Source organism: Heteronotia binoei, chromosome 5 (assembly GCF_032191835.1).
Source record: "Heteronotia binoei isolate CCM8104 ecotype False Entrance Well chromosome 5, APGP_CSIRO_Hbin_v1, whole genome shotgun sequence".
NCBI classification, from domain to species: Eukaryota; Metazoa; Chordata; class Lepidosauria; order Squamata; family Gekkonidae; genus Heteronotia; species Heteronotia binoei.
This window is the reverse complement of record NC_083227.1, coordinates 57,122,587-57,146,338: the sequence shown is the minus strand read 5'-3', so window position 1 is coordinate 57,146,338 and position 23,752 is coordinate 57,122,587. Positions and strand designations below refer to the sequence as shown.

The 23,752-nt window shown below is 42.6% G+C and overlaps 1 protein-coding gene across 1 annotated transcript; it reads left to right on the top strand.

Annotated features, from left to right (window-relative positions):
- The first annotated feature begins 8,173 nt into the window (after positions 1–8,173).
- On the top strand, positions 8,174–23,460 carry LMOD3 (leiomodin 3). The gene is made up of 3 exons (XM_060239519.1): positions 8,174–8,512; positions 15,380–16,780; positions 23,252–23,460. Exons 1-3 carry the CDS (start codon positions 8,219–8,221, stop codon positions 23,276–23,278), a joined length of 1,722 nt encoding a protein of 573 aa, XP_060095502.1. The 5' UTR covers positions 8,174–8,218; the 3' UTR covers positions 23,279–23,460.
- Positions 23,461–23,752: the final 292 nt, after the last annotated feature.

The following is a 23,752-nucleotide window of genomic DNA, read 5'->3' as shown; positions in this document are numbered from 1 at the left end:
AGAGTGTGTGGTCTAATATGCAAATGAGTTCCTGCTGGGCTTTTTCTACCAAAAAAGCCCTGGAGTTGGCCAATAATTGAGGTCTCTACTTCATAGCTCAGGGAGCTCCCTCAGCTTTGACAATGGAATCTGTTCTGGTGGGAAATGCTATTCAACCTGAGCCAATCATAGCCTGACTGTCACACCTGCCATGAGGAATCAGGCAAACTCAATAGTAGTCATATGGAAGTTGCTAGGACAACAGAAGGCGAGAGTAGGGAAAATCCCTGCAGTTCTGCTAAAACATCCCCTTAAACTATGGCTCCCTATCCAACTGTGCTACTAGGAAATTGGATTTATATTCTTCGTTAGAGCTTTGATACAGAGCACGGGGAAGAAGACACAAACAAGACTGCCTTGTAAAAAAGAAAAGGGGAAAAATAACAAATGGCCACCATGTACCCCATTGTTCTTTGAAGGAGTTCAGCGATATGGATATGGTTCTCCCCCTTCGGCATTCTGCTATCACAACAATGCTTACTGAGAGAGGGCAACTGGCCCAAGATCACTCACTGTCGAGCTTCACAGGGATTCAAACAGGTCTTCCCATCCCTACTTCAACCTAATCATTGCACCTCCACACTGTCTCATCCCTGGGAGTTTTAGAACTAGCATATCTTGTGCTTTCAAAGCAGAGAACTAAAAACAAAAATTACACATGAGTTTGGAGCCTGTGGTGCTGTTCTGTTGGCTCCTGAGCACTCCTGAGGAGTGGAGCACAATTTTTGAACATATGAAGCTGCCTTATACTGAATCAGACCCTTGGTCCATCAAAGTCAATATTGTCTACTCCAACTGGCAGCGGCTCTCCAGGTTCTCAAGCTAAGGTTTTTCACACCTACTTGCCTGGACCCTTTTTTAGTTGGAGATGCCGAGGATTGAACCTGGGACCTTTTGCTTCCCAAGCAGATGCTGTACCACTGAGCCACCATCCCTCCCCTAATTTTGCCAATTCCTCCCTTCTGCTTCAGTTCCCCCTGCATGATTACTCACCCACTCTCACACACACACTGTTCCTTCAGATCCATCAACCCAAAGAAGCATGATCTGGAGGGCAAAGAAGTCTGCAGTGAGAGGGGTGAAGTAAAGGTTGCCTTCCTCTAGCATGACTCCTCCACTCCCATAGCTTAGGATCCAAGTCACCGAATTTTCCACGCTGCCCTTTGGAACCCAGTGGTCATCAACATGCAATAAATTAAGGTTTACGGCAACCTACCTTGAAATCCTGAGCTAGGACAGAAAAGAATATCAGGAAATTTGGTTGCCATCAGGAACTCGAGTCAAGTACAGGCTGCCAACCTTCAGGTAGATCCAGAATTTCTCTTCAAATAGCAATTGATCAGATTACAGAGATCAGTTCCCCTGAAGTAAATGACAGCTTTTGAGCATGGACTCTATGGTATCACACCCTCCCCTAGCCAGAGTTCCCTCCCCTCCTAAAACTCCATCCTTGCCAGGCAATGCCCCCCCATCTCCAGGAACTCTCAGGCCAGAGTTTGCAATGTCATTTAAAATGCTGTACATTAATTCAGACTGATGTAAAACAAGGACATTTGTGGAGTTTCTCACTGCATTCTCAAGCATCTAGAATGTTTAAAAATAAGGACTGCCATACTTTATATTAAGAAGAAAGAGCATGCTCAAAATGCAGTCTCAGAAATAGAGGTAAAAAGAAAATTTACCATACTTGTAGGATACTAACCTATCTCTCAGAGTATCTATGAGGATAAAATGGAGGTACCATTGTACACTACTGCAAATGCCTTGAAAGGAGGTTGAGATTAACCAGGGGTGGCCAAACTGTGGCTTGGGAGCCACATGTGGCTCTTTCACACATAGTGTGTGGCTCTCAAAGCGCCCACTTCCCTGTCAGCTGGCTTGGAGAAAGCATTTGTCTCTTTAAATAACTTTTCTAATCCAAGCCATCCAGCAGCTTGGAGAATGCATTTAATGTTAAAGTTGCTTACTCTCCACCTCTCCCTCCCCTCCCTCCACATCTCTTTGCCTTCCATCCTAATTTGTGGCTCTCAAACATCTGACATTTCTTCTATGTGGCTCTTACACTAAGCAAATTTGGCCACCCCTGGGATAAACATATACCAAATAAATATAGTACCTTTGACAGTAATAGTAGCCAGGAATTGTGTGCCCCTGTAAAGACTACGAAATTTTATTCCAGTATAAACTTTTGTTGACTAGAGCACAGTTCTTCAAATACACTATAATTCCATGGTGTTATAATCCTGAGTGGGAGGTTAAGAACATAAGAGAAGCCATGTTGGAACAGGCCAGTGGCCCCTCCAATCCGACACTCTGTGTCACACAGTGGCCAAAAAACAAACAAACAGGTGCCATCAGGAGGTCCATCAGTGGAGCCAGAACACTAGAAGCCCTCACGCTGTTGTTCCCCTGCAAGCACCAAGAATATAAAGCATCACTGCCCCAGACAGAGAGTTCCATCAATATGCTGTGGCTAATAGCCACTGATAGACCTCTGCTCCATATGTTTATCCAATCCCCTCCTGAAGCTGTCTGTGCTTGTAGCTGCCACCACCTCTTGTGGCAGTGAGTTCCATGTGTTAATCATCCTTTGGGTGAAGAAGTACTTCCTTTTATCTGCTCTAACCTGACTGCGCAGCAATTTAATTAAATGTCCATGAGTTCTTGTGTTGTGAGAAAGGGAGAAAAGTACTTCTTTCACGCCTTTCAGTGTTAAACTTAAGGATAGTTTGTCCTCTCTGGACTGTAATAGTTTCACATTGGTTGCAAGGCAGCTAAAACAGTTCAATGAAAAATCAATTGTGTGTCCCTGCTGCAGCCAGGCCCTTTTCATGCATGTATACACCTTGCTATAGCCTTGTATTTTATAATACTTTCAAGTGATTTTTTTTTTTGCCTTTAAAAAGTTGGATATTGGTTAATCCAAGTTTTCCCCCTCACAGATCAGATAAACCAGAACGAAGAAGAAAAGAACACACTGGCCCAAGTATTTCTCCTGACAGAAAGAAATATTTTTTTTAAATTCTCTTCTGCAGTTTTGCAGTAAGGTAAATCAGGAACAGGACTAATTTTGACATGTTGCCGAATCGTCTGAGTTTGATTTTATTTAAAATATTTATCGACCTCTTATTTAAAAAATGTGTGAGGCATCATAGCCAGTCCTAAAACTTTGGTGAACATTGGTAAGACCAACAGAATAAAAACAATGTCTACAAGCAATTTGAGAAGACAAATAATGTGTCATTGAGTCACAATATCCACCCGGCATTTCAGGCAAGAGATGTTCAGAGGTGGTTTGCCACAGCTTTCCTCTGCATAACAATCCCATTCTTCCTTGGTGGTCCCCCATCCAAGTACTGACTATGGCTAACCCTACTTAGCCCCCCAAACTATGATAAACCTATGCCAAGCTGGGTCATTCAGCCTGCTACAAGTAATTGAAACACAACTATAAAATCATTAAGATCAGCAAGGTCACAAGGTTCTAAAGAACACAAATTAACCTCTAAAGTTCTAGGTGAACAACCAAAAGGTTCAGGAGAATCAACATGGCCACACACTCACTCTCTGTTTCCTGATGACCATCTGTCTGAGTTACCTTTCTTTCCAAAAATAAGGCCAGAAGTCAAACTGAAATTGATTCAGATGATCTGTTTCGTCAAAGAATCTATGAAATTGTACAGCCATGGCCCACTTAGGAATCTTGACCAAAATGGGGATAGTTACTGCTAACTGGTAATTACTAAAATGCTCTAGGTCCTGGAATGGCTTTTTTAGGAGTAGTTCAGAACTACCTCCTTCAAGGTGGTTAGTGCACTAACGAAGGCAACCACTCATTGGCATGCTGGCACACAAGAGAAGATGGGCAAGCATCTTGCTATGCTACACTTCCAAGCAGCATGCTTGTATCCTGGGTAACCAAATTCATCCAAGCAAACATGACCAGCCTGAGCTCTAATAACATTCTGAGACTGGACTGACAAACAAGTTGTGATTGTCACTCTGAAAGTGTAAATTTTATAGTGGAAGAGCCAGTTCCAGCCTAGGCACAGTAACAACTATAAAATGATAGTTACACGTAGGGAACTAATGGGGAAAGCCTTTCATAGTTCAGTGTGACTATTTATGAGCTCCACCGGCTAGCCTTTCCCCTTGTGAATCTTGCTTGGATAGCTGAAGGGCATTGCTAGGTGTCATTGGACATTTAACATCTGACCTCCTCTCTGCATTCCAGCTGAAAAATTCTGCAACAACAACAAACAGGAACTGCCCTAGCAACCATCTAAACCAGATTAGTTGCTTGGTTCTCTTATAAGGAAGACTTTTCTTTTTTTTTTAAGTTCGTATGAATGCCTCTGAAAGAGTTTTCTGATTCAACCTGAAGGTCAAGGCCTTTAGCACAGAGCAGAAAGAAAAATGTATTGCAAGAGTTAAAAAAAAACAGTAAACACAACATGACATTATTATTGTTGTTGTTATTATTGTTATTGAAACAATAATTGAGATTAATGGGAGGAAATATGTCTAACTACATGGTAATGGGAAATATTTGTAATTGATCTTAATGGCAATGGCAAACCACCCCGTAACAAAAAGTCTGCCAAGAAACCGTCATGATGTGACATCACCCCATGGGTTGGTAACTTGCACAGGGGACTACCTTTACCCTTTTTTAAAACCAAGAAATCTGCTTTGGGATGGGCAATTTGGGGCAGAGAAGCAGTGGAAGGAATGGCTAGAGTCCAGTCCAGTAGCTCAGTAGATACAAAAAAAAAAAAAAATTCAGGGTATAAGTTTTTGGGAGCTTGACTCTTAAAACCTTAGACCCTGAAAATCTTGTTGGTGCCTGAGGTGCTACTGGACTCAAATATAGCTGTTCTACTGCAAACCAAACCTGCCCCCAATGGGAGGCTGGGAACCCAAGTGGTAGGAATGGGACTGCTTACTTTGATCCCCACTTGCCCTTCTCTGGGCAAAAACCACTTATTACAAGAACACATACATGTTTAAAAAACAGGTCAGGCGGATGGTTTGAAGCACAGAGCCAGCAAGCTGAGAAAGGAGCAGCATCCCTCTACTTTGCCATTTTTCTGTTTTAAATTGCTACCCTAGAGCTTTTCCTGGGGAGGAGGCATTGTGGTTCATACAAACTTTTCCATGAAATCTGTAGGGAAGCTTTCAGTAGAAGAGCATAGCAAATATAGACTATCGAGGCTGGTTGCTGGAAGGCAAAACTTCAGGTAAATTAACACCTTTGCATCTCTCTCCTACCATGTACTTTAGTGGGAGGGAGGGGAAAGGAGGGGCAAAGGTCAAGTCAGCAGCCCAAATGAAGACATTGTGGAAGCCACCCGCCTGCCCACATCTGTCTTCCTATTGAGCAGAATGACTCAGATCACTTCAAGTGAGACTGAAAGGGACTTTCCAGTATCACCTGAAGTGATCTGATTCATTCCAATCATGAAATAAACAATAAATACATTTTTAAAAATTAAAATCCAACCTTTTTTCCGTCCTCCATTATAAAGACAAATTCACACCCAGAAACTGGCCAGAAAGGAAAAACACCAGTCATGCAAGTGAAAAATGGCCAGATAGCAACCTATATTAAGAGGCAAACTTACAATGCAGCAAATCATCATTCACGTATCATGGAGACATTTAAGCATAATAACTAGCTCTTTGAATTGTGCTTAGAAGCAAATAAAAACCAATGGGCTCTTTTCAGACTGATGTGTTCCAGTAACTAGCATTCATCAGTAATCTTGCACCAAACAAAGCTTCTGAATAGTCATCCAAGGCAAGCCCACAGAGACTGTACTGCAGTAATCCAGTCTGGCTGTGATCAGTATGTGGATAACTGTAGTCAGATCCTGCCTATCTAGGAATAGCTACATCTGGCAAACAACATAGAAGAAAACCACTACTTGCTACAGTGGAAACCTGAGCCTCATTCTGTGGGCAAATATCTAATACTCCAAGGTGCACATCTGCTTTCCACCCCCCCCAGTACTCCATTCCCTCATCTGAAGAAGTATGCATGCATATGAAAGCTTACATTCTGAATAAAACTTTGTTGGTCTTAAAGGTGCTCCTTGACTCTTACTTTGTTCTATAAACAAAGTAGTTATCATGAGAGTGCTTCCATACAAATATATTCTTAAGAATTTATAATTAGGGCTGCCCCTAGACTGTCTGGCACCCTAGGTGAGGCTAACTTCTGGAGCCTTGCCCCTGCACTGATAACGTCACCAAGCCACATGAGGCACCCAGTTTGGCATCCCCAGAAGGCCGATGCCCTAGGCAATTGCCTAGTTTGCCTAGTGGCAGTGCAGACCCTGCTTATAATAAATAAGCACTGCATCCTTGGGGAAGTGTAGTGTGGGAGTCAGGACAGCCTGCACACTGTATACACTGTCAGTATTTACTTCCTTGTATAAAGCATCACTGAAGGAGGGAAGGCAGAATGGTCTAGCCTGATCTTTCCAGACCTTGGAAGCTAAGCAGGGTAGATACTTGGAAGGAAGACCACCGAGGAAGATTCTGAAGAAAAAGGCAATGGTAAACGTCCTGTGCTTCTCACTTGCCTTGAAATCCCCTTGCTGTGGTCACCATAAGTCAGCTGTGACTTGACAGCACTTTACACACACACAAAGCATCATCAGTCCATATGTTATGTTTATTGATAACACAAACCAAAACATCTTTCTCCTCCAAGGTATTTACAATCTAAATGCTAACCATATATGTGGGAGATGAATGAACAACAAATGGTAAAAAGGGAGAAGGGATGACAGGTAAACGTAAGCAAATGCAATTTGCATAGACTTAGGCTTTATTTTCATTGGTGAAAAAGTCACAATCTTCAAACACGGGGTGAGTTTAGTGTGAAGTAAATGTAGAAAAAACAAGAGAGGCGCTATGTAGACATTACAAGAAATACATAGGGAATTCAGACGGAAGGGAGGGAAGGAGGAAGGAAGGTAGGTAGGTAGGTCATCTGGACTTGCTATGTCATTGGTTGCTTTAATGTATTTACAGTATCTGTTACAAACAAGCCCCACATTCTTTCATACCACTAGAATTTTATTAGCATTATGAAATATTTCCATTTTAAAGCTAAACACAGTTTTGCAAATTCCTAAAGCTAAACACAGTTTTGCACAGTATAAGCAAATTACTGAAGAGATAAAATCAATTGTCAATCTTGTGTAAAAGGCTGAACCCTGAGTTTTCAATATAAAGTTAGACAAATAAGAGTTCCAGTTCCTTTGTATTGAGTCCTGAGGGTCTTGTCTGCTATCCATTACCAGTGGAAGAGGCTCTAATGTTAGTGGACATTTCCTTGTGCTGAAGGAAAACAACAAAGTAAGCAGAAATGTTTCATAGAATCCAACTAACTAATCACTAACTAATCCAATTAACTAATTATTAACAATTTTGTCTTTTAAAACTGTTTGGCTGATGGCCAGATATTGTTCTGGTGGTTGCATTGGCCTCTTTTGATTTATTAATACAAAATGCCAACACTCAGCCAAATTGTTTCCAGAAGGCATTGCTCAAGACTAGCAACAATAAAAAGAGCAATGTTTGCCAATGCCATTTGAGATAGCCCTCCTAAATCACTCATTTGTCAAATGTCTGTTAAAGGCTACCTTCAGAGGCTAAAATTGATTGGTGTACCAAGTCACCAGCACAAAACATGAACACTAACTACACAGAAGAGGTGCAGAGGTCAACTGCAGGTCACATTTACCACAATAATACAAATATTTTCTATATATAATCAGCCATCAAGATGCATATCCCTAGGGGAATCCTCTCAAAAATTGTCACGAAGACACTACAGAGCAGCAGCTGTACTGAAATGTCAGACGGGTTTACACAGCTGACACAAGCAACTGAAAACAGAACATGGCAGCATCTCCATAAATTCTCTTTATCTAGCCAAGAGCTGCTTAATATAGATTTACCATATGCTTCAGTCTCACTCACTCTTACACGAGTATCTTCTAAGATCGAGTTGGGTTATAAGTTCTGACAAAAAAAAAAGCACATATGGCTGTTGCAGATTTCATAAAACTGTAGAAATAACTCTATTTTCACCAGTTCTTGTTGGTGGCGTTTTTGTTTTTAAAGCTTTTCTTTAGATACTTTAAAAAACACACACACAAAGAAAATGTCTGAATTCAGCCAAAACTCTGATCAAGAAGATATCTGTTCTGAGGAGCTAGACGAAGATGAAATCTTAGCAAACCTGTCCCCTGAAGAACTGAGGGAACTACAGAGTGAAATGGATGTCATGGCTCCAGACCCTCAAGTGCCGGTTGGAATGATACAGCGAGATCAGACCGAAAAAACTCCGACGGGAAATTTTGATCACAGATCTCTTGTTGACTACCTGTATTGGCAGAAGGAATCAAGGCGTATGCATGAGGACGAAAGGGTCCCAGTCACTCTTTTACCATCTGAGGTAAGCAGCTGGAAATATTGTTACATCCAGTATTCTGAATTTTTAACATTGTACTTTTGATATATGTTGAAATATGATATATATGTTTTTTAAAAATCTGTTCTTTGCACATTTTAAGGAAAACATACTGAAGTTATAGATTGCCATGCTGTGTTTAAGAGGTCTTCAGGGATTTTTAGTCTACAATTATCTATCTGGTACTTACAGATGAGATGCATGGATCTGAGTGGGAAACCCTCCATATTTTATCTAGTAGTGAATAAATGTCATCAGGTTTTTAAATATGAATCAATCCTCTTGCAAAATTAAAATGCTGTTGTTATACGATCATTCTTAAAGAGAAAACATCCAGTCTGACAACATGGTGTATGTCACAGCTAAAAACAAAATGCTGCATAATTGTTAGTTAAATTTCAAGAAAATAAATCCTTCCTGGAAAGGAATTTAGGGAGGAGCCATGGCTCAGTGGCACAGCATCTGGTCATGGAGAAAGTCCCCGGTTCAATTTCTTGAGGTCTTCAGTTAAAAAGGACCAGGTAGTAGGCAATGTGAAAGACCTTTGCTTGAGACCATGGAGAGCCATTGCTGGTACGAGTATACAAAAGTAACCTTGATCAAGGGTCCAATTCAGTAAAAAGCATTTTCATGTATACGTTTATGTGAATTGTCTTGCAAGTATTTAAAAAGTGTCAGGTGGACCTTCTTGGGGAGGATGTTAAACAATAAAGAGCCACTTGGGCTACCAATAGTTGGAGGGGTGAGGACATACAAAATTTAAGAGGCTTGAGTCACACTGGGGTTCAAGAATCTAGGCAAAATAATTGGGGGGGGGGGGATAGGGGTGATACACCAGTTCTAATCAAACTTCTTGCTTATGTTCTTCTGAATGTGAAGGGGACCAAAAATGTGTGGGTCCCTAAGAGTGAATTTTTACCAAGGAGCCCTGCTTCATGACCTAACCAAATGTACCTGTCCATTTAGACCAGCAGTCTTCAGCTCATGGGTCAGAATTCTCAGGTGGGTCACACAGTGCCATTTAATAGATCACTAGCCAATGATAATGGGAATTATGTTGGAGTTTCTGAGAAGATACATGATGCTAATGTACATGAATAAAAAGCAAGAATGGCACACCTTCTGCCTGTCTTTTCATGCTGCTTAGATGAGCAGCAGGATGGAGATGTGAGGTCCCTCAATGGTGGCTCTGATTCTTGAGGAGAGAAGGGAAAGTAACATGCTTTCTCACTATAGTACATCTTCTGGTGCCTACTACATTTTCTGTCCTTGACTCTCTAAGTCTGATGCTTGCAGTGCAGGCCTTGAACCCAGTGAGGTCATAATTCTGCATCCCTTCTTTCTCTCACTTGTCTTGGACAACATATGATTTTCTGTCGTGTGTTTGCACTACAGTGGGTCTTGGGACTATGAGTCTGTCTTAAAGGGACAGAGGGCTCATATAGACGTATCTGTTTCTACTCAGCTGCCTTTGAAAAACATTTTTTTTGTGTGTGAATATGATTGTCTTATGATCCACTCCAATGAGTTGCTGGGCCAGCGCAATAGCCTGTAGGATCAAGTATGAGGGTCTACACACCAGTAAGAGAAAAAAATGTTCCTATACTGGTTTTGGAACTCAACACAACCCAAGCAATAGAACAGTAGGATCCATCAGCGCTGCTGCACTGTTCCTTTCCTTATGCTTGTATAATGCAGCTATGCTACTGCACATGGAAAAAAGCCTGGTGCCATTGAGACATGCTCTAAAAATCCAGGTTTTAAAAGGGTCTGTGGGCGATGTATCCTCTGTGAGGCTTAGCTCTTCAAATAGGCCTGGGAACAGTCAGTAGCAAAATGGCTTGAGCTCTCTCCCTCTGGGCCCAGTCCATACTGCCCCCAGTGGAAGAAAGTGAAGTAACCAACAGTAGTGGCTCCTCCTCCTGGTTCCTCTCACTATTTTCTGTTTTAAAGAGGATAGGCTGCCGCCGCCTAAAAGGAGTAGTAAGGCCAGGAAACACTAGGGATTCTTGGTGTACTCAATGCTGGAGCACGATCCTCAGCAGGAGCCCAGTGATACCAACTACCTAATCTAGGATTGTCAATCCAGGTGGGGGCAGGAGATCCCCCAATATGGAGACCCTCTCCCCCACTTCAAGATCATCAGAAAGCGGGGGCGGGGGTGTCAAAATGTCTCCTGGGCACTCCATTATTCCCTATGGAGACCGATTCCCAGAGGGAATAATGGTGAATTGATCTGCGGGTATCTGGGGCTCTGGGCTGTTTTTTTAAGTAGAGGCACCAAATTTACAGTATAGCATCCAGTGCCTCTCTTCAAAACACCACCAATTCTATGAGCCCCAAAATAAGGTGCCCGTATCCTTCGTTATTTCCAATGTAGAGAAGGCATTTAAAAAGGTATGCAGGCTCTTCAAATGTGATGGCCAGAACTCCCTTTGCTTGTCACAACCTTGCTCCTGCCTCCACCTCCAAAGTCCCCAGATATTTATTGAATTGGACTTGGCAACCCTAACCTTATGTCAGGCCTGGAAGCATGGAACTGTAAACACATGTTCACTTCTGTAGAGGTTGCACATCTTCAAATGGCAGCTTCAGAGAATGCAACCTATGTCCTCACATCCCCAGTAAGTTCCCTTCCCTCCCTAAACTCCACCTTGCCTAAGTTCCACTCCCAAACTTCCTGCAAGTTCCCAACCTGGAGCTGGTAACTCTAGAAGGGAGCCATTAGGCAGTGAGGATTGAGAATGGAGTAGGATGTCTGGTATAACTGGAAGTGTAGGGCTGGTGAGTGTGTAGTGTGGTGATGAAGGGGGAGTTTGCTGGAGTCAGAGAAAGTAATTCTTGAGGAGAGAAGGGAAAGTAACATGATGAACAGAAGAGGAGAAGTTGTAAAAAGCACAGGGAAACAAGCAAGGCCAAAAAGTCAGAAACGGGAGTGAGGTGGGTGAGCTGGTTGATGAGGGAAGCCGCTGAGTCATTCACTGCCTCTCCCCCATTAGACAGCAAACTGACTAAGTAAAACAAGGAAGAAGAGTAAAATCACTATGAGTAAAATCAGCAGAGAACTGTAGAGGAGAACTGGGAGAAACAGACTGGCTTCGCAGAATGGTATATTGAGGATGGAATTGGTGGCATCAGCCTCCAGGTGGGGCCTGGAGATCTCCTGCTTTTACAACTGATCTCAGATTACAACAAAGAAAATGGCTGTTCTGAAGGGTGGACTGAAGGCATTGTACCATGCTGAGGCCCCTCCCCTCCCAAACCCCACTCTCTCCTGGATCCACCCCCAAAATCTCCAGGTATTTTTCAACACAGACCTGATAACCTAAGTGGGAAGAAGAAATTCTAGAGGTAGCCAAGGATTGTGCTTAGAAGCAGCTTCCAGTGCCTTGTAGCTATAGCATCATTATATACAGACAGACAGACAGACACAAAATGTAGCAGAGTGCTTTGTAGAAATGTGATCTTTGGGAAGTCTGGTTGGTTTTCCTATACCACTGTAAGCTGCAGGCAAGCTCCTATAATTGAGAAGTCTGAGCATATGTGGTTCGCAGTCACTTCGCATTTCTCCAATAAAGCATAATGGGAAGTAGGAATATGAAAAACAGATTATTGTTTGGAAACAATTTTATTTTTAAAAATAATAATAATAATTTGTTATTGGTCAAAACACTCCACACACATGAATCTTACAATCTTTTCCACAGTCTTTGGAGGTATTGTCTTTCAGAAGTGGGTCTGAGGTAAAGTTTGTGACAAATGAGAGTTTTGAACCGGGAATCTCCTGAACCACAGCTCACTCTCTTAGCTACTCCTGCTGGCGCCTGATTTCACCAGCATGGTGTAGTGGTTAAAAGCAGCAAACTATGCTGAAGAACTGGATTTGATTTCCCAGTCTCCCCATGAAGCCTGCTGGGTGACTTTGGGCCAGTCACAGTTCTCTCAAAGCTCTCTCAGCCTCACCTACCTTACAACGTAACTGTTGTGGGGAGAGGGAGGGAAGGCCATTGTAAGCCACTTGGAGACTCCTTAAGATAGAGAAAACTGGGGTGTACAATCCAACTCTTCTTAGTTATATCTGCTTTCAACCGATTTGGATAGGACTGCCAGAACTTTGCCCAAAAACACTTACTAGAGCTTTAAATATCTTACATTGTGGCTTTGCTTGCCTCCTGCCCTGTTCCCTTACAGATACTGTAGTCTCAGCAGCCTACTGGGAGCTTAATTTAGCCCAACACATATAGTGGAGGAGGGTGGACAAAAGGATCAGTGGAGGAATGGAAACCAAGGCACTGTATCTGCATTATGCATAATTTTCCTTGAATATTTGAAAGTACAGGCCCTGATTCCAAGCAAGGAGTCAACCTACAGGCAGGGTAATTTTCTTTCATTTTAATTGATAAGAGAACTTTTTATGATTTAAGGGAAGGGAAAGGCTGAAATAGCGCAGAGTTCAATAGGCCTCCATATTTCTTCAACTCTCTAGTCCAGGGGTGTTGAACTCATGAGGGCTGGATCTGACATAAATGAGACCTTGTTGGGCTGAGCCATGTGTAAAATGTAATGCCAGGTAGCAAAGATACAAACTTTATAAAGCACACAAACACAAAAAAAAAACCCTTAAAATAAAACATGCTTAAAACATTAGCACTCCTTGGTCTTAAAGGTGCTTTTTTTGTATCTCTCCCATAGGATCCAGGGAACTGGGCAAAGGAAGCTTTGGCTCTTTCTTTCCTTTCCCGGGGACCAGGAGGGGGAGAAGCTTCAGCCAATAGAAGGAAGAGAGGCTTGGCTCAGTAGCTCTGCTGTGCAATTGAGAGAGCCTGGCAAAGCAAGCTATCCCTCCTCCCCCTTCCTCCCCAAGGGAGCAGCCTCAGCCAACGGAGAAAATAGAGGTTTTGCTCTGTAGCTCCTGTGCGATTGAGCAAGCCTGGCAAAGCAAGCTGGGATGCAGAAGGAAACCAGAGAGAGGGAGAAGGAAGCAGATGACAGTCATTTGCTTGGGGGCCTGATAGGAGCCCTCTGAGGGCCTGATTTGGCCCCTGGGTTGCATGTTTGACACCCCTGGTCTAGACTGTGTACCAGGCATTCAAGTCTTTCTTCTGTGCATAGGCCCATGTTCAGGTGCACCATCTATGCTTTATCTCAGGGTTATACCAATCAGCGTCCTTGAAGCTTATCATTTGACCATGATCCTAACAGGACTGTGAGGAGGAAAAATGAGATAAGGGTATATTGTAGGCAGTTCTAAGCCCTTGAGATAAAGTGGTCATGTTTCAAGCTACCCTACACTGGATCAGAAGTTATATGAGAAACACAGAGACAGGGAAGAATAAAAGACCTGCTCTCTATGCAAGGAAAGAATATAGAGTTAAATAAAGCATGAATACCTCCAAATAGTTAACGGCTAGGAGTGTTAAGATGATGGTTGGACCAGGCCTCTCTATGTGGTTAAACTGTCTTTGACAAGGAGCAGTGAAAAGCTAACCAAGTCAAAATGAATCCTACTTTAAATTAATCTTTAGGGAAAGTGCTATAATTCAATTCACAGATGATTATAAGAGTCTCTCTTTGCGACAAACAAACTGAGACTCCACCCCCACTCCTAATAGGCAAAAGGAAAAAAAACACCCATCTGAAAGGCCACCAAGGTTAATCAAGTACAATTGTATCTTTTCCCCACTTTTCAGACACAAGCATTTCTCCTTGGTCACTGCAACCCCTCTCCTATGGTTCATTTTGCATTTGAGGCTGTCCTCACCCACAGAGATGATTTTCAGGACAAACAGCAGGCTGCCCAGTGAATGGGGAAGATCCATTCTGCTAACACTTTCAATGAACTGTTCTAGTGGATCCAGCCCATTGGCAAAGTTCTGTTTAAGACCATGGAGAGCTGTTGCCAGTTGGTATAGACAATACTAAACTAGGTGGAACAATAGTCTGACTTTGTATTCTATTACCAAATCAAATGAGAACTTAGCATGTACAACCAAAACCATCAAAGACTCCCCGAAGAGTTTTCATATCACCTGAGACATAATAATTCATATGGAGATAGTTTACATATTCACCAGTGAGAGATACATGATGTAACTGCATGTGTAAGACACCCCACATTCTTTATCAACAGAGTCCATTTACTATACTCTGAGAGCAAAACAGAGTAATGGAGATCACCTTCTTGTTCTTCAGCTAGTTGGCAGTTCTGCTGAAAACAGACTGGTGGGGGCAGGGAGCCATGACAATGAGACGATACCTATCCAGGTTCACTATTTAAGTTGCAAACCAGATGTACAGGGAGAGTTTCCTGATGTGGACTCAGCTCAGGACTTGAGAACCTGAAAGTAAATGCAATAGGTTTATGCAGGGGTCGTTTTGTAGAAAAATAGGTGGTGGAGCTCATCCAGGGATTGTTATGCAGTTGCACCTACTATTCAATGAACAAGGAGGTAGAACTCTCAGAAGGAGGAGGCGGAACTCTCAGAAATGTTCAAGAGCTGAGCTCCTGTGAGCTCCCACTGAATCTGAGGCCTGGGTTTATGCATGTTTTTCATCCCTCAGTTGTCCCTCCTTTGATCAGCATTATGAGCCTTCAGGAAATAAAGCAATAACTCTTCAGTTTGTACAGTCACCTGTCCTGCACAGTCAGGATAGGGTGTTTATTGATGTAAATGAATGAACAAGTAATTAGAAGTGAAGCTGAATTGGACAATTTTCTAGAGGCCCTTTTGGCCTTTGAAGTAGTAGCTCAATGACAGCATGTGTTTCATCAACTTTGTTAACTTTGTTAGCTAATTGATGCGGCAAAACTAATTTAAATTATTTCAGCTCTTAGCCTTCTGTTTTCTGCAGAGACTCACTGGAGAGAGGTCTGAAGAAAATGTAAGAGATTTTGACAAGAGTGAAATGGCCAATGGCACCACAGATGTAGAAAGAAATGAAACCTATGGAAACAAATGGCCCACTGAACTAGACACAAAGGAAACAAATGGAGATGTGAGAGACTATAAGGAGAATGAAGAGGAGGAGGAAAAGGAGGAGGAAGAAGAAAATGAAGAAGAAGAGGAGGAGGAGGAGGAAGAAGAAGAGGAAGGGGAAGAGGAGGAAGAAGGAGAAGAGGAAGAAGAAAATAAAGAGAATGGAAACAATAAGGAAGATCTGGAAACAAAGAAACTATATGATGATGATAGCAGAAGCACAGAATCAAGGGAAACTCCTGAAAAAGAAGAAAACAATGAAATGAAAGCATCGAAATTAAATATTCCTCAAAAATTAGCTCTAGATACTAGTTTTATAAAATTGAGTGCAAGGCCTTCAGGAAATCAAACTAATTTAGAGGAGAGCCTGAGAAAAGTCCGGAAGAATGATCCAAACATGATGGAACTCAACTTGAACAATATTGAGAACATCCCTAAGGAAATGCTGGTAGACTTTGTCAATGCCATGAAAAAGAACAAGCACATCAAAACATTCAGTTTAGCCAATGTGGGGGCCGATGACAACGTTGCTTTTGCCTTAGCCAACATGCTGCGTGAAAACAGGAGCATCACTACCTTGAACATCGAATCCAATTTCATCTCAGGCAAAGGGATTGTGGCCATTATGAGGTGCTTGCAATACAACGAGAAGCTGACTGAGCTACGTTTTCACAACCAGAGAAGTATGCTGGGCCATCAAGCAGAAATGGAAATCGCAAGACTATTGAAAGCAAACCCGACGTTACTGAAGATCGGCTATCATTTTGAACTTCCTGGTCCCAGGATGGTGGTTACTAATCTACTCAGCAGAAACCTTGATAAACAGAGACAAAAAAGAATAGAGGAACAAAAGCAGCAACAGTTGAAGGAGCAGAGGGAGATAATAGCCATGCTAGAGAATGGACTTGGGTTGCCTCCTGGGATGTGGGAGATGCTAGGTGGGCCAATGCCTTCTTCAGTGGTGCCTCCACCCATGCAGCCTCCAAAGTCACCAATCCTGTCTGTTACTAGTAAAAAAGAACCTGTAAGAAAGCCAGCCCCTGAACAAGAAAGGAGTGAAGATCCACCCTCTTTCAAAATTGTGAAACTCAAGAGAACCCAGCGCAAACCCACTATAGAACAATACGTGGAGCCAGCTGAAAAAACCAATCTTAAAGATGTGATCAAGACACTTAAACCTATTCCGAGAAGACGGCCACCTCCTCTGGTAGAAGAAACCCCTCGCGATAAGCTGCTGAGTGATATCCGTCAGAGCAATGTAGCTTATCTTAAACCAGTAAGTACATAGAACAGGGAAACAAACAAGTAAGAAATACCAGGGAGCCCATCTTAGGGTATTATTTATTTCAAAATCAAAGAATTCGAGTGTTGCAACAGTTGTATGTTGTTGAGTCACTGTGGCTTGTAAATAATATAAGTCATCTTGTTTGTGCACTGCTATCAATATAGCATAAAGACAGTTTTTGGAATACTTGGTACCTCTCTCTGGGGTAGAACATGACGGTTTCCAAAATAAGTAGATAATATTGTTAGTATCAGGAACCAGTGCAATATGAGCTAGACTACAGGCATTTAAGGAAGAAATGCATACTTTATATATGGAAAGCTATAACCCTTGGCATCTCCAGTTAAAGGATCCCTAGTAACAGGGCTAAGAATATGGAGAACCACTGCCAATCTGAATAGCCTGGGATGTTTATCCAACTAAACAAGTGACATCTTGGAGCCCTTCCTTCTAAATGACAAGTATCTATAGAGCTGGTGTTTGTGGTGCCTTTTGGAAGGACCTAGTGCTAGCAGTCAGCACTGTTACATGCCAAGAAAAGCAGTAGAATGGTGTGCTGAGGTGACTCAGTGGTCAGAGAGGATTCCTTCATAGATCTAACACTTGGGTTATTTCTCACCATGGTACACCTCCACGCGTGCCTATTGTGTTCCAGCTTTTTCTTGGTCTGCTTCCTGTGTTCCTATCCTTTACACATCATAGCTCTAGCTTCCGTCTTTCCTGTCATGTGACTCTAATGTCACATAGCTTCCTGTACTGTGTTTGCAACTCAGTGGATCCTATGCTTGTTGTGAATTGGGACTTGACCACTGCTCTAAACTGTACTTTGTAGGCTCGGTGGTTATCCAGCACTGGTGTAATACAGTGCTCATAAACACTGGGTCTGTAGGTTCAAAGCGTGGTCCCCCCCGTCCCCGTTAGATAAATTTCATCTGTTGCTGTAGAAGATAACAACCAGATGGTAAAGTGCTGCAAACAGGAGTTAGTGCAATGCTATAATAATGTTAATGAACTCTTAATGAAAAAGTTCCTGCAAATTACAGTAATGCTTGGAAGAGCTGAGAGAAGCAGGAAAAGAGGAAGAACCAACATGAGATGTATTGATTCAATCAAGAAAGCTATGGCCCTCAGTTTGCAAGACCCAAGAAAGGCTGTTAACAATAGGATAAAGGGGAGGTCATTAATTCATAGGGTTGCCATAAATTGGAAGTGACTTGAGGGCACTTAATACACACACAAGGTCCAGAATGTGATCCGCATGCCTGGGCACTGGAGCATAGCTATATTTACTCTGGACTGAAGCTTGGTCACTTCTGCAGTCATGCCCTTGCTCACCAACATAAGTTACTAAAGTGATGGAAAAAGTAGGTATGCTCAGGATTCCTTGACCCTTTTCTACCCAAACATCAGTTCATTCATGAAATGATGGATTTCTGGATGTTTTTCCTCAAAGTTTTTTTTTTTAACTACCACCAGTGCTTTTTTGTAGCAGGAACTCCTTTGCATGTTAGGCCACACACCCCTGATGTAGCCAATTCTCCAAGAGTTTACAGGGCTCTTAGTACAGGGGCTACTGTAAACTCTAGGAGGATTAGCTACATCCAGAGTGTGTGGCCTAATATGCAAAGGCACTCCTGCTACAAAAAAAGCCCTGCTGTTAATTTTAGAACTACTGATATAGCAAGATTTCTCATGATGAAAAGAACCAACCTTCCTTTTGCCACATTTTAATCATCTTGATACTGTGAGCAAAAGTGTAATCCCAGCATGTTAGGATCATGAGCAGTGCACAAACAAGATATGCATGAGCGCATATACTACATTTACACCCAAGTTACCAGCTTTACAATTTCTTTTCTGCTTTCCCTCATCCAGTCACTCCACTTGAGGAACATTTTTAAAAAATCCTTCTGGCCCTCAGTGGGGAATCTCAAATGTCAGCCTTTGCGAGCACTACAAGCTATGGGGTGCATTTTCCAGCAAATCCCTCCTCTCAATTACACAGCTGGGCAGCTGTCTACCGAACAAGCTGGTCCTTACTAGATCTCTGCCCTTAGGATGTTATACGTTCCAGAGATACTTGCACTCGGATCAAGTCCAGTGTGTTGCACCTGTTAATCACTGAGGTCACTTGTAGCATTTATGATTCATTAAGTCTTCTTCAGGAGTGTGTACATAATATTCCAAGGCTGAAAATCAAGAAATATACATCATTGATACTGGCAGTTCTCTTTATTAGGATGCTTGAACTAGTTCCCTGCCAATAATAATAATAATAATGATGATAGTCAAGTTTATTGTTACAGTCAGTGACCAGCTTGTACAATCGAATCACATAAAACTTTTTGCATCAAAAACAGAATAAAACCAACAGTAGCATTCATAAAATTGGGTGCCTATGACTATTACAAAGAAATTGGATAAAAACATCCATAAAATTCATTTAAAATTTGGATGAAAGGTTAACAGTCAAATCAAGTTTAAAACAGTCATAGACCAGTCAAATTAGATACAAATAACTTAATAAAATACAATCAGGTAAAACAATAATCAGAATAAAACATACACAGTATGATATAATTTCCCTCCAGAACAGTAGTTAGGTTCCATAGCCAAGGCATTCAGTTGGATATTTCCCTTAGGAATTGCTTCCGGAGACTCATAGCTCGCGAAGCAAATTTTGCCACACATAAAGTGGTTCTTTTATTCCTATCCGCCAATAATTTGTCTAGCTGATGTCTAACATTTCTCCCAGGGACACTGGAACAGATCGGGAGTATATAGTCGGCCCTAATACACTGATATAATTTACATTGGAATAATACATGTTTCCTGTCTTCCGGTTTCTTGTCCCCACAAATACACAATCTCTCCTCCTATGGTTGTCCTGTGTATCTGCCTTCCATAATGGCTGACGGTAACATATCAAGTCTGAGAAGGGTAAATGCTCTCCTATACTCAACTTTGTCAAGATTAAGCAAGTATGGCATTAGTGTTATTTTATGTAGTTCCTCTATTCCTGGTAAATAACCTTTAAGCTGATTCAAATCATGCTGTCTTTCGACATCCAAGATTCTCTGTTTAAGAAAAGGTTTAACCAGATTGTACTCCATGTTGAGCAAATATTGTTTAGATAGTCCATAATAACCCAACTTGGACTCCGTTTCTCTAATCCACGGTGGCACAAACGAGTCTCTTGCTATCAGCCCCGCCAAACTGGTGGGTAATAATGATGATGATGATGATGATGGTGAGTTTCACAATTTTTCATTTTGATCCTGTGGTGGAAAATGCTGTCAAGTCACAGCTGACTTATGGTGACCCTGTGGGTTTTCAAGGCAAGAGACATTCAGAGGTCTCTGTGTCAGGACCCTGGTATTCCTTGGTGGTTTCACATCCAAAAACTCCACTGGGCTGACTTTGCTTAGCTTCCAAAATCTGACAAAATTGATCTAGCCTAGGCTCTCCAGGTCAAGGCTGATAATGTCTATAGCCCTATGGCGTCCCCCCACCCCTAGAATCATAGAATAGAATCATGGAGTTGGAAGGGACTTCCAGGGTCATCTAGTTCACCCCCCTGTACAATACAAGAAATTAAAAAAAAAATACCTCCCCCTTTCTCCTCCTTTTACAATTTTTATGCTTTTGGCTGAATTGCGGCTTCCAAGCAGTGTATCTCTTAGAAATCATTTTATATAATAGGAGGATCCTTCATCCACAGAATGCCACATGGAGAAATGTTTAGAAACAAGCCTTCTGTGTCAGTTTCAGGGCATTTCTCCGTAGAACTTTTGGCTGTTGTTGGTATGGAGTTGGAGCTGATCTTCCTGGAGGTCCAGTTCTCACACTAGTTTCTAATCCATCTGCATAGCTGACACCAGGCTGTAGCTAGGAGATTTTCAGTGGGGGGCACTGGGGAAAGGGGGCACAAAAATGACATTACAAAAATAAAATTTAAATTTAAAAAATCAGTTGGAAAGGTCCTCAGAGGGAGACTGGAAGAAAAAGACTTGCCCCAGAGTGAACAAGCCAGGGTTTTAACACAGATATTGATACTGCCCAGGGTCTTGGCCAGCAAATAGGTCTGGTAGAGGGAGAGCATGTACTCAAGGGGCTATGTGGTTTCTGAGTGGGACGCCCTCCCCTAGCAGCAGCTCTGCATGCCTGTGGCCAAGTCCTGCAGCCTGATAGTGGTCTGCTGGCAGCTCGGCAGCTCCTCTCAAAAGCAGCAGGAAAGGAACACAGCATAGAATAGGGCCCGCTGCACACACATAGCCAGCTAGCTGGCTGCTGCCTTGACCCTAGAGCATGCCCACCACCCAGGCCTGTTTGAACTGCCATGTCCCCCAGGGATTGCAGTACCAATTGACCAGGCCGCAGCTCAAGAAACAGTGAGCCCTGTGGGCAGGGGCCGGATGGGGAGGCCTTGCCAGAAAGTCAGGGGGCCAGAACCCCAGGGACCCCACCATAGCTATGGGCCTGGCTGGCATAGATACTGCTGGGGCCACAAACACAACCCAGGTTTTCCTGGTGACCCAAGATGCTATATCCTTAAGTTCTTCTTCCACTATATCTATAGCAACTTTCCTGTCTGGTACTAAGGACCCAAGCTGAAAGCAGATGTCTTCCTGCTCTCAAGCCTAGTCCGCACACCCAGCAGAATGACTAGGTGATAGAATGCTGAGGTTGCAGAATAGACCATATCTCTTCAGAAAATGCTCTTGTTATGGACAGGCTTGGATCTGCTGGAGAGTTTCCACATATTGAACAATTTCTGCCCACAAAGGACAACTTTCTCACCTTCTCCTGCTGTAGCCTGAAATAACGCTTCCCCCCCCCCCCCCCCCGCCAAATGTTGCTCCAGGACAGCCTGTGAGAGCCAGTTTGGTGTAGTGGTTAAGTATGCGGACTCTTATCTGGGAGAACTGGGTTTGATTCCCTACTCCTCCACTTGCACCTGCTGGAATGGCCTTGGGTTAGCCATAGCTCTGGCAAAAGTTGTCCTTAAAAGGGCAGCTGCTGTGACAGCCCTCTCAGCCCCACCCACCTCACAGGGTGTCTGTTGAGGGGGAGAATATATAGGAGATTGTAAACCACTCTGAGTCTCTAATTCAGAGAGAAGGGTGGGGTATAAATCTGCAGTCTTCTTCTTCTTCTGTATTCCATACAAACAAAAAATCAGCACAACAGAAAATGACCCAACCTAGAATGTCTCACCCCATTCTGCTAGTTTGTCTAGTGCTATAAGCCACCTTGAGGCAAGAGAAAAGATAGGGTATAAATATTTAAGAGAAATAAATAAATATTGCATGGAGGTTTTAAAAACAAACATGGAGGAACATTCACAAAGGCATTCTCCACCTGTAATGTTGAACAGTGCAGGCCATTCTACCCCTCAGCATTTGATGACCCGATTCTCCTTCGTGTGTAGACAAGGCAGAGCCTTCTGTGAAGAAAAGTTGAAAGAGATGAGACAAGAGAACAACTCCTCAGAGTACTATTTTGATGGAGACAGGGGGAGGTAGTCAGTCAAGCAAAATGGGAAAAGAGGGCCCCTTCAGCCTTGGTGGACAGGCAATGGAATAGCAGATAAGGCAGAAAAATAGACGGAATATCAATGCAGTGATGCATACGTATGTATGTCATCTAGCCACAGCTGACTTACGGTGACCGCAGCAAGGGGCTTTCATGGCAATTGAGAAGCAGAGGTGATATGCTGTTTACTTCTTCAGCAGAGTCTTCCATGGTGGTATCCATCCTTACTGACCATACTTAGCTTCCAAGATATGATGATATTGGGCCACACCATACTGGCTCCCCTCCAACTAATACATATTGGTCCCCCAAAGTTTGCAGGTTTATGGATTTGCTTATTGCAGAGTGAGCCTGCAGGGCAAAACATTTCTACTCACAGGACACAGTTTCCCTACCTCCTCTATCCCTCCCACTGCAGTCCAAAATGGCCCTCCAAAAGCAGTGCTCAAGTAGCATTTGGGACTGCTGTGGGAGGGGGAGGGCAAGAAAGTTACAATATACAGGCAGAAATCCTTTAACCCTCAAAACACTCTGCTGGATCCAAGACATTAGTCTTACATGAATGCAAATGTCTTATTTCAGGGAACAGGAAAATATCTCAACAAAAGAATGGTCCATGGCTAGAAAAAGGCCACTTCTTTTCAACAAAGTGACTTCCAAGGGAACATCACCTCCTTCTCCACCACACAATCCACAGACAATACCTGCATATTATTTGTGCTTTAAATTTTGTATCTGGAAAAGTCCTACAAATATTAAATCATCCGAAAACACTCCCCCCTTCCAGCTTGGAATTTCCTTTAACATTTACTAGACTGTTTTGATTTAACAGTATTTTTTTTCCCAGAGATGGGTGAATGCATGAGCAAAGAGCCCCTTCCCCCCTTTTCACAATTAACGCTTCCTGTGTTGTTCCTTCCTACACAGGTGCCTGTTCCCAAAGAACTGGCGTAAAACACCCTGTTCAGTTGAAGGAAACAACTTGAGAATATACAGACTATGCAAGTGTTGCTTCAGATCATTTCAGGGGCTGTTTCCCTCAGGCAGAAGACTCAAAGGTGTGGGAACAACGCGTGAAGCATGCATCCTGTTGAAGTGATGATCAAAAGAGGTAGAATGCAAGTATACACAGTGAACAGTTTTAATCCATTCTGAAATCATGGACTGTCTTCCAGTCTCCATCAGCTCACTGAATTTTAACTGCTTCTAGGGTTGGAAAGGGGGGAGTGGTACTTTGTACCTATTAATAATCATGTTACCACTTTTATAGCTTCCTTCAGTAAACATTGTTGGAAATAACACCTTCGGCTGCTATATTTGACAGAAGCATGTGGTATTCTTTTGTGAGTGTGTGGTTGCTGTCTCTCTCTCTCACACACACACACACACAAACACACACACACACCTTGCTTCGGGTACTCATTTTTC